This window comes from Bison bison, unplaced genomic scaffold (genome assembly GCF_000754665.1).
Source record: "Bison bison bison isolate TAMUID 2011002044 unplaced genomic scaffold, Bison_UMD1.0 scf7180017864482, whole genome shotgun sequence".
Taxonomy (NCBI): Eukaryota; Metazoa; Chordata; class Mammalia; order Artiodactyla; family Bovidae; genus Bison; species Bison bison.
In genome coordinates this window covers 355,427-366,900 of record NW_011495042.1, presented here as the reverse complement: position 1 = coordinate 366,900, position 11,474 = coordinate 355,427, and the positions used below count along the sequence as shown (strand labels likewise).

The window sequence follows — 11,474 nt, the reverse complement described above, 5'->3', positions numbered from 1 at the left end:
TGAAGAGTTGACTCATTGGAAAAGACTCTGATGCTGGGAGGGATTGGGGGCAGGAGGGAGAAGGGGACGACAGAGGATGAGATGGCTGGATGGCATCATTGACTCGATGGACATGAGTCTGAGTGAACTCCGGGAGTTGGTGATGGACAGGGAGGCCTGGAGTCCTGTGATTCATGGGGTCGCAAAGAGTCGGACACGACTGAGGCGACTGAACTGAATTGAACTGAATGCGTATTATATTATAGTGTTTTAAATGATAAAAACTTCAACCAGTTCCTGATTTGATCATTCTAATCTAGTTGATAACGTAAAAGAACAGGAAATAAACACTCAAGTATTTGGAGGTAAAGGAACATGGAATTCTCAGATGATTCAGAATATGCACAAACATGTAGAGAAAAACAGAGTAAGGAAGCAAATGTGGCAAAATGCTAAAAACTGGGGATTCTAAATGAAGGAAAATGAAAGTTCTTTACACTATTCTTGCAAATGTTTACTTTCAATTAATTTTAAGCTTATAAAGGTTACCCCCAAACCCTCAATCTGCCATAGTACAGAAAATATGCTCATTATTCAGCTGAATAGCTCCCATTAAGTACCTCCAATATCTAAACATGTATTTATAAATTATATACATGTATTTACTACAATGCTAATATACTATCTAACTTAAATTACATGTAAAAAAGTAGGTATTTTAAAGAGTAACTAAAAAATAATTAAAACAGAAGGAATGCTCTTGCTCTACAAATGTGAATTCAACCAGCACCCTGTAACTCTCAAATGTCTTCCTCTAATTCAACGTTTTCTCTAAAACTCCAAATCTCATTTCTAACCACCTTCAGGATTTCAAAATCAGAGATGCCCTACAGGAAAGCTAACTTCAAACAGACTAAACTGAGTACCTTTCTCCAGGAACCTGCTTTTGCACTCTCGCTTTCACCTTAGTGCTAAAGGAATCTGCTCAGTGCAGTCATCCCAGGCAATTCTTTCTTATTTTAGCCCCACAACCCATCCTCCCACCAAAACAAACAAACAAAAATCCCCACAAAAAACCCCCTCTCGCTATTTCAACTTTCTATTCTGACTATAGCTCACTTGGATTATGAGAGCAGCTTCTTCATGGAGAAGGAGATTTTAAAGCCTCCAATCTCAAGGCTTCCAAATCATTCTTCATATCAAAGCCTGCAGGATTATTATAAAACCCAAAATTGATTAAGCCACCTCTACTCTCCCCCTTGTTCTGGTTCCCAATCACTTTCAAGATAAAAGCCACACTTCTATCCTTTTATGACTGATTCTGGCCCATCTCTCTGCCTCCCGTTCTAACCCTGTTGAACTATCTGAAACCACATTAAAGTGCCAAAATTTTCTAAGGCCTTTAGGGTTTTACATATTGCTCTCATTGCTTGAAAATCTCATCTTTCTTTCAGGACTCAGTTCAAATGTCCTTTCCCTGGGAAAACATCTCCTGAGACCAAAGGCTCTATTTATCCAGCTCAAAGAAGAGAGTAAGTAAGCCCCCTGAGGACAAACAATACACTGCATTACTCCTTGAATTCTCAGAGCTTAGCACGGACTCAAATGCTTAATTTTTGCTAAACTCAAATCAGTGGGGGTAGGCAGTACCCTTGAATAAATGTTGTTGGGTTAACCAGGTGATCATATGGAAGAAGATAAAACTGGATCCACTGCTCACAATGAATACCAAGATAAATTCTAGATGGATAGGGAGTTACATGAAAAAACCCACACCATACAAATAATAGAAGAATGCATGGCTGAAACCCTTTATCACCTATGAGTGGAGAAAGAATCCTAACATGATTCATAAAACCACATCCATTTATTTGACTTAATGAAAATAAATGTCTGGGTGGCAAAAATATCATAAGCGAAGCAGACAGATTTATTCCAAGGTCAGTAAAATAATATTTTTTAGTCCTATTTATATCTGAGAGATCAGTGAGTTATTAAAACAAAAAGGTTAATGATGAAATAAGAACACACAAACCAGAAGCTTTTTAGATTTAAAAAAAAGTCTACCAATAATAAATTCAGTAGTGGCAACAAATAGCAGACTGGAAACTACAAAAACCCAAACCAGAGAATTGGAAGACAAAAATTACAGGAAAAGTATATGACAGGTAGTTCCCAGAAATCTAGTATTTGTACAATCAGAGTTCAGAAATATAAAGAAATACAGACAAGCAGAGAAGACTAATAGACCGAATGTTCCCAGAGGTAAAGAAACGTAACTGAGTTTTCAGACCATGACTTACGAGAACTAGAAATATTTATTAATTTTAAAGATCAGTATGAAAAAGGGAGAAATCAACAGATAGTATCAGATTTTTCTGTATAAAATCAAATGTTTAAGAAAGAACAAAACCTACAAATTTAAAAAAGAATAAAACATGACCAATATCTACACCAAGTCTAAGCTCTAGTCAAAATACCAACTTCAAGGGGAACAGAATCATATTCTCACATAAGCTAAGAATCTCATGTACAAAATAAAAGAAATTCCACAAAACAGCATTCTAGCCACAAGAACTGAATCAGGAGAAAAAAAAGGGAAAGACTTAGTAAAGGCAACAAAGAAATTACAACATAGTAAAATGTTAACAGATAAGTCTAGGTAGTAAATATTGTGATGTCTAACGCCAATGTTAAATGACTCCTGAAAGAGATGCTTCCTATAGTTCAAAAGCAGTAACATCCTACAGCAAAACTTCTGTAGAGATTCCTCCTTTTCCCTATTCTGTACAATAGCACCAGCAAAATAAAGAGCTATAGGCTCCACTCAAGAGTACAGAAACAGAAGCTGTCCCAGTGTGAGAAGCTGATGTACTTACCGGGAGCTTGGTGAAGGCCGGGTTGGTGACATGCTTCCCAAAGGCATCTTCCTGGAACTGAAGAAGCTGTACCACCAGCCCAGCCAGTGTTTTATTGGTAGGAGCATCTGTGTGAACATACTGCAAGATAAAGACAGAGACTCAAAAACTGGGACAACTGTGCAGAAGATAATGTTATTAGTTTACTTCCTAGTACCTAAGCACTGGCCCAGTGGCAGATTTTTAAGTGTCTGAGACACTTCTATAAACAAATATTGGGGGCAGTGGGCTGGATAAATAACACATCCTTTTAGGGAACAGATCTTAAGGATGAGAAATACTATGTCCAAGAAACCAAACCGAAATCATCTCATCCCCACCTGGATGGTAAGATCCTGGACCTCAAACTCAAGCCTGATGCTATAAGGGAATGAGAGCTATTGGCTACTGAATTTCGTATGTGGCCAGAGAACCGACTATGTTAAAAGTTTTTCAAACTAATCCACAAACTCTTTGATGTTCCTCTCATCTAGAAGTGGGGATCTATGCCCTCTTCTATTGAATCAGACCATCCTTAGGGACTCACTGAAAACCATGCAAGAGAAGTGAAGCTGTGTGACTTCGAGGATAAATCAAAAAAGATCAGACAGCTTTGCTTCCAAATAGTTCTTTTGGGACATCCACCTTTAGAGCCCTGAACAGCAACAAAGGTGTCCAACCACCCTGACACCACCACACTGAGGAGGCCCAGGCTGCCCAGAGAGGTCACATGGAGAGGCCCCAGCTGATGTCCCAGAAGACTGACGGTATAACCACCAGACACATGAGTAAAGAAGATTCCAGGTTTCTGGTCCCCAGCTGTCAAGTCACCCTCAACCATCAAATCTCCCCAGTCAAGGGCCCAGACACCACTGAGCAGAGACAGTCATCCTGACCATGCCCAACCAAATTCCAGACACACGGGAACTATTAAGCGTAATAAAATGGTTGTTTTATGCCATTTTAAGCACATTAAAATGGTTGTTTTCATGCACTAAAATAAAATACACATGTGCGGGCACTTAAAAATGGTTATGATGGTAACCTTTACAAGTGTTTGGTCAAATTTTAAAAATCTTTTTAAATAAATGTACATGAAAAGTTATCCATGCTGATGTACGTAATGTCACAAAGGGCAAATCCATGGTAGACAGCAAGTGAACACCACAGCAAGGAAAGACAGAGTACATGACAGGAAAAGCATAAATTAGTGAGTTCAATTAAATGGAAGTTTAATTTAGTATTAAGCACTCAATATCACTTTGAAAGGCCATCAATTTTTTTTTTAAACCGCCAATTCTGAGCAGGAAGAAATATCTATACTTCCATTAAAAAAAAAAAAAAAACCCACTATTTCTCTTTCTGGAAAAATCTCTTTCCCAGTACCACCCCACATTTCAAAATTAATGTTTCTACTGCAATAAATAATGTCTGATATCTACACAGCAAAATATCAGCTATATCATCTACTGTTAGTTACAATGCTTTAAGTTGACTGGTTCCCATTATGTGCTACTGCCAAAGAAAGAGCATAATATATTAACAATAGGGCAGGCAATTCTTCTTAAAGCTTAGTATCCTCTCACATTTTTATCTGTTCAAGTATACTAGCTTTCCTCTCTATGTGGAACAGCCAGCGTAAGTTAAATTTTGCCAAAGGCTGGTATTTTGTTGGAATGCTTTGTTTTACACGAAACCCTCTAGACCAAAGGTTGGTAAAACCCAGCCCACTGCCTGTTTCTGTGTGGCCCACAAGCTAAGACTGGCTTAACATTTTTAAATGCTTGGGGGAAAAGTTTTAAGAATAATATTTCATGACACATGAATATTATATGAAATTCAAATGTCAGTGTCCATAAACAGTTTTATCAAAACACAGCACACTCATTCATTTGCACTTTGTCTATGGCTGCCTTCCCCCAACAGCAGAGTGGAGCAGTTGCCACTGAGACGGCATGGTCTGCAAAGCCTCAATATTTACTCTCTGGCCCTTTTATAGAAAAAGTCTGCCTACCCTTGTTCTAAACTACACCTTTTTATCCTTACAAATAGCTTTCTTTTATATCAAAGGTGTTCTGTAAAAACACATTTCCGTAAGGCTATGAAGTGAAACGTGTGTCAGACATAAGCCCAAAACTAGAAATATGTTTCATACAATTAAGCACATAAGATGTCAAATCTGTTAGTGTAAAATAATGGTTCTTAAGTTTTAGCCCCACTCCCAGTCAGGTCCAAGAATCTGCATTCGTAACAAGTTCCCATGCGACAGTATGGGAATGGGCACTACGCTTTAAGAACCACTGGGCTTTCAAAAACAAATCCACTTCAAATATTGTCATATGTCATGTATCTCAGTTAAAGAACACATTTATTATCATCTAAAAGTTAAAAAACGAGGTAAGCAATTTTTAAATGTTAAAAACTACTTACAATTCCCCTTTCCTATAATACCAATTCACACAAAAACCATCAAGTTTAATTTTCTGAGGACTATTGTTCAACACAGTAAATCTTTAATGAGGAATACTCAATTTTGACTGTAATACTGAACGTAGTATAGTCTTTAATAAAGAATAAAGTCTTCAAGTGTAACCCACAGAACTGGCAAAGTATGTTGTACATACTCACAAGGTAACTTCACAATCTTTAGTAAGTACAAGCTTCTCCAAGGGATCTCATAATGTATTGCAGGGTTTTCGCACATGGTAAGGCAACATGAAAAATTAATACCTGCAGACAACTGAACAGTGTCAAATCCTAAAATTGAAAAAGGCACCATTTGGAGGAAGGTTGTTCAGCTAAAACCAAATCAACCCTTTAGGCAAAAATGCATTGTTAATGACCTATATACGTAGCTTTGTATGTACTCTAAACCTCACCACTATCTACAGATGTTTCATTTAACATACTGCCATTCAAAATGAGAAAGATTTCACATGCACAACCCTACAGTTTTAGAATAAAGATAGCAGGTTCAAAGCTCAATCAAAATGGTTACCTAAGATATATTAAAATCCAATTTTTAAACTATAAAATATTTTTTAACTGCTTACTTTCTCAAATCACTCACAAAAATTATCAAACATGAAAATACATGTAAGAGATGACATTTTTAACTCATTAATTTGACATACACATATTATGTAAACTATACTCATACCCTCTCAAAAGGCAGGGTATGACTATTATAAGATTTTTAAATCAACTTTTAAAAATTTCAAAGAGTAACATTCTATTTAATCAATCAGAGGGATCAGAAGATATCAAAGGTATCACTAGTATCTCAAATTTATATAATCCCATCTTCAAGGACTATCTCTTTTGATTCAAAACAACAGCCTACAGGAGTTACAAATGAACAAGTAAAATGTAGAAGTCAAGTGATCTGCTCAATGACATCAATCAGTGGCCAAGAGTACTGAACTCACATTTACCAACCCAATGTAATGCTCATTCTACTATCCCATACTGACAACTCAACTCCTCCCCAAAATCTCACTTAAACATAAAAAGATCCTAATGGTTTTCAAGATAATAAATCCTGATTAAAAGTGTTTTATCTCCTTGATTAAAGGTGTTTATTAAAGGTGTTTTACAGGGGGAAAATTTAATGATTATAGAGACAACTTCAATCATAAAAATTTTATTTGTATGTGAACCGTGAACTTCCTGATGTTCAAGCTGGTTTTAGAAAAGGCAGAGGAACCAGAGATCAAATTGCCAACATCCGCTGGATCATGGAAAAAGCATGAGAGTTCCAGAAAAACATCTATTTCTGCTTTATTGACTATGCCAAAGCCTCTGACTGTGTGGATCACAATAAACTGTGGGAAATTCTGAAAGAGATGGGAATACCAGACCACCTGACCTGCCTCTTGAGAAATCTGTATGCAGGTCAGGAAGCAACAGTTAGAACTGGACATGGAACAACAGACTGGTTCCAAATAGGAAAAGGAGTACGTCAAGGCTGTATATTGTCACCCTGTTTATTTAACTTATATGCAGAGTACATCATGAGAAATGCTGGGCTGGAAGAAACACAAGCTGGAATCAAGATTGCCGGGAGAAATATCAATAACCTCAGATATGCAGATGACACCACCCTTATGGCAGAAAGTGAAGAGGAACTAAAAAGCCTCTTGATGAAAATGAAAGTGAAAAAGTTGGCTTAAAGCTCAACATTCAGAAAACGAAGATCACGGCATCTGGTCCCATCACTTCATGGGAAATAGATGGGGAAACAGTGGAAACAGTGTCAGACTTTATTTTTTGGGGCTCCAAAATCACTGCAGATGGTGACTGCAGCCATGAAATTAAAAGACGCTTACTCCTTGAAGGAAAGTTATGACCAACCTAGATAGCATATTGAAAAGCAGAGACATTACTTTGCCAACAGAGGTCCGTCTAGTCAAGGCTATGGTTTTTCCTGTGGTCATGTATGGATGTGAGAGTTGGACTGTGAAGAAGGCTGAGCGCCAAAGAATTGATGCTTTTGAACTGTGGTGTTGGAGAAGACTCTTGAGAGTCCCTTGGCCTGCAAGGAGATCCAACCAGTCCATTCTGAAGGAGATCAGCCCTGGGATTTCTTTGGAAGGAATGATGCTAAAGCTGAAACTCTAGTACTTTGGCCACCTCATGTGAAGAGTTGACTCATTGAAAAAGATTCTGATGCTGGGAGGGATTGGGGGCAGGAGGAGAAGGGGACGACAGAGGATGAAATGGCTAGATGGCATCACTGACTCGATGGACGTGAGTCTGGGTGAACTCCGGGAGATGGTGATGGACAGGGAGGCCTGGTGTGCTGCGATTCATGGGGTAGCAAAGAGTCGGACACTACTGAGCGACTGAACTGAACTGAATCCAAAAAAAAAAAAAGTTCAACAGCATGTTTTACTTAAGACAACAACAACAAAAAATCTTTTAGTCTCAAAGTTTTGATTAAGAAAGTTAGGAAAATATGCCTAGAAAGCTGTATCAATAAGTCTGCTTTCTATTCCCTGTGACATTAATAACATATTAAAAGTTTAACTTCTCCCTAAACAATTCTATTGCAGATGTCCCATATGAAAAAAATAACTGTCTTAACCTGTTAAATACTATATATAAAGGGCATGGAAATACCTTCCTTGGGCAATCTAGTCTGTTTTAGTGATCACTGTTAAATCTAAAGCATCTTTATTTAAATCATCCTGAAATCTTTAATTTCAGGAATAAGCCAAACTTTGGGAAGAAACTTACCTGGAATCTTAATGGCTTACAGATACACTTCACCTTCTCAATGTTTTATCATCTGAAAACCACTCTGAACTATGGATAGAAAAATACCTTTCAGTGTTAAGGATAAATGATACACACCAAATAATACAAAACAGGCAGCTTAGGTAGATAACCAGCTTCTGTACTGCTGCAGTGCACTGAAAATGCAACCTTGGGCATTCTCCGCTTCCCTAAACTGGTCACCTCCTCTAGACTCCTTTGGCAAGTAGAAGCTCATCCCAGTCAAGAAGTATTCGCTTTCCTTTCTATAATGCTAAGGCAAATGAATCAACAAAACCTAAATAAATAGGTTTCTATAGGTTTCTGGTCTAGTTAATCTGTTCATTCATGGAACGAAGATTTACTGAGCACCTTCTATGGACATTTAGAAGACAAAAACAATACAAGGGAACTCTCTTTTAATTTGAAATCACCTGGCTTTTACAGGCAGGTGCCAATGTCTATCTTTTCCACAACATTGTGAATTTCTTAAAGAGAGGGATTACAAATAGCAAAAAGAAAATAAAAGGTGGTGGGAGCAGCGGGGGGGGGGGGGGGTGGTTGGAGCTGGAGCCAGGTGCATCTTCTCTGAATCCTGAATTTGTAACTCCGAACTATAATTCTTAGAGAAGTTGCTTAAACCTCAAGTCTCAGGTTTCTATCATGGGGAAAATGAAGTAAACAATATCTATCATACGGGACTACTGTGAGGATTTAAGCAAGTTATGTTTTAAATGCCCAGATAAAGTGGATGCTCAAGTTGTCCTCATAGTGCATGCGTAAAACCATCAATAAAAGTGCTACTATCAACGTCATGTTTATTTATTTGCTGAGATTTATTAATTTGAAAATACAGTATTAAATGCAACACAAAAGTTAAGTTAAAACCCATCAATGTGTACACCAAGGAGAGATATAGTATGTATGGAAGAAGCAAAGAACGTTCTTGTAAATATTTTTACCAAATCAACAACCACTCTAAGAGGCTGATAGGATTCTGACTATCGAGTCCAAGGATATGCAATTCTGAATCTGAACAGGCCTAAGAAATACATTCCAGTTTTATGAAACACTGAGAGGTCAAACATAACTTTAACTCTGTCTTCAAGGCCTCAGGGACACGGAGCCAGCATTAGCCTACTGGCTTCAACCCTCTGGGACAAACCTTGCAATCAGGCTCACAGCCACTTCCTCATCCACCCAAACCCAGCTCTGAAAGACTATCCAACCCTAAAGCTGCCCTCTGAAAACTGGTCCAAAAGAGATGCAGTCTGGAAAGGTAGAAATAACTATCACTGTACTTCCTTTTTTTCTATTCCCTTCCTTGCTATCCAAAAGAATATTCCTCCTGAGTATCTCTTTGTTAAAGCTACACTGATAAAATAATATAATATTATATGTCAGTTATATCTCCATAAAACTGGGGTAAAAAATCCAGCCTGGGGCTTCCCTGGTGGTCTAGTGGTTAAGAATCCGCCTTGCAACATTGGGACATCAGTTCGATCCCTAGTTCGGGAAGATCCCACGTTCTGCGGGGCAACCAGGCCCCTATGCCACAACAACTGAGCCTGTGCTCTGAAGCCCATATGCAGCAACTACTGAAGCCCTGAGCACCCTAGAGCCTGTACTCCGCAACAAAAGAAGCCACTGCAATGAGAAACCCGTAAGAAGAGTAGCCCCACTCTTTGAAATGACAGAAAGTCTGAGCGCAGCAACAAACACCCAGTGCAGCCAAAAAATTAACTAAAAAAAAAATCCAGCCTGGGAGGGAAAAAACATTAAGGTATATTAAACCCCAAAATAGTGCCTGAAGAGGATGTGATAAACAATAATTTCATAATATAAACATATTCAATTCCCTCAGCTACTACCATAAGCTCTATTGTTTACACAAAAAAAGTGACCAATTTACCAATGTACAAGGAAAAACAATATTGTCTACTTAACATATAAATGAGGAAAATCTACAATCTCAAATGTGACTCCAAAATTCCTGGGGGAATAAAGTCAAAGCAACAAAAGATATATAGTAAGTAAGAATATATGTCACCTCCCACTTTCTAAAAACTGATGTGTGTGTGTTGTGTGCTTAGTCACTCAGTCGTGTCAGACTCTGTGACCCCGTGGACTGTAGCCCGCCAGGCTCCTCTGTCCATGTGGATTCTCCAGGCAAGAATACTGGAGTGGGTTGCCATGTCCTCCTCCAAGGGATCTTCCCAACCCAGGGATCGAACCCAGATCTCCCACACTGCAGGGGGATTCTTTACTATCTGAGCTACCAGGGAAGCCCAAAACTTGAGATAAGAAATGGTGAGTTCTGAAAGTACCACAGTGGAGTATCAAAAGAACACAAGGCCCCTGCCCATGCCTAACAACTTCCAAAGGCTGAAGAGTTTCACTGCACTGTACACCCGAAACCTAAAGTAGGTTTCTAGACTACTTTATCTTTTCATTCATTCAACAAATATTTACTAAGCAACTACTAAGGGTCAGGCAATGAGGATCAAAAATGTTCCAGGACACACTGTAGTGAACAGGCCAAACAACGTCCTAGCTCCAGGGCAATGGTCCACAACGGAGGAAGTAGAGAATTGTGAAGGGTGTTAAGGAAATTCTAGGACACAAAGAGCAATTTTTTTTTTTTTTTTGGCAGTCGGCCTTCTAAGGGGGTCAGTCATTCCTAAATAAATTATATAAAGGGGAAGCTAAAAAAACTGTTATAAACAATGGGACTAAGTCACAACTTTCAGTATTAATGACTCAGTCCAACTAACACTCCAAAGGCACGACAAGCAGGTAAATGAAAATAATCCCAAAAAACGGTATGAAAAAACAAAGGTGATGTAAAGTGGGGTGACCTAACACGAATGGGGTTCTCAGGGAAGGCCTCACATTAGCTACGAGTCAACATTAACTCTTGCATTCCCACTATACATAAGCAGAGGGAACTGTGAAGTAAAAGCCGTCGTTTTTTTACTATCAGTGAGTTTCCAAGAACACTGTGATCCATTATATTAACCTGCGGTTACCGACGTCCGCGTACAGCGGTCCACAGTCCTTTTTTAGCATATCAACTACAGGTTTAGGAAAACCTTGGCTACCTCACTGGACTTTGAAGACTAGTCTCTTAAACAAAACTTGCCGCGGCTCTTACAGCTCGGCTCAGACAGTTTTAATAACCACTGTTCACACACCTAAAGCGCCTAACAAAGAGGAAGAGTCACACCCTCCGGGTCACGAAGCCCGACCCGCTCCCTCACAAGCGCGGGCAGGGGCTTTCGCCCGGGATGCCCGGGCTCCCAGGAGCGGCGCCCCGAGGGCCCGCGAGCCCCGGGCGAAAGC

At 39.0% G+C, this 11,474-nt stretch overlaps 1 protein-coding gene across 1 annotated transcript in view; it reads right to left on the bottom strand.

The window, feature by feature from the left end:
* Positions 1 to 11,474, bottom strand: part of SMARCC1 (SWI/SNF related, matrix associated, actin dependent regulator of chromatin, subfamily c, member 1) — a 125,030-nt gene that overhangs the window by 112,198 nt on the left and 1,358 nt on the right. The window contains exon 3 of the mRNA XM_010862496.1: positions 2,859 to 2,978. Within this exon, the coding sequence (XP_010860798.1) occupies positions 2,859 to 2,978 (120 nt within the window). The remainder of the gene's footprint in view (positions 1 to 2,858; positions 2,979 to 11,474) is intronic.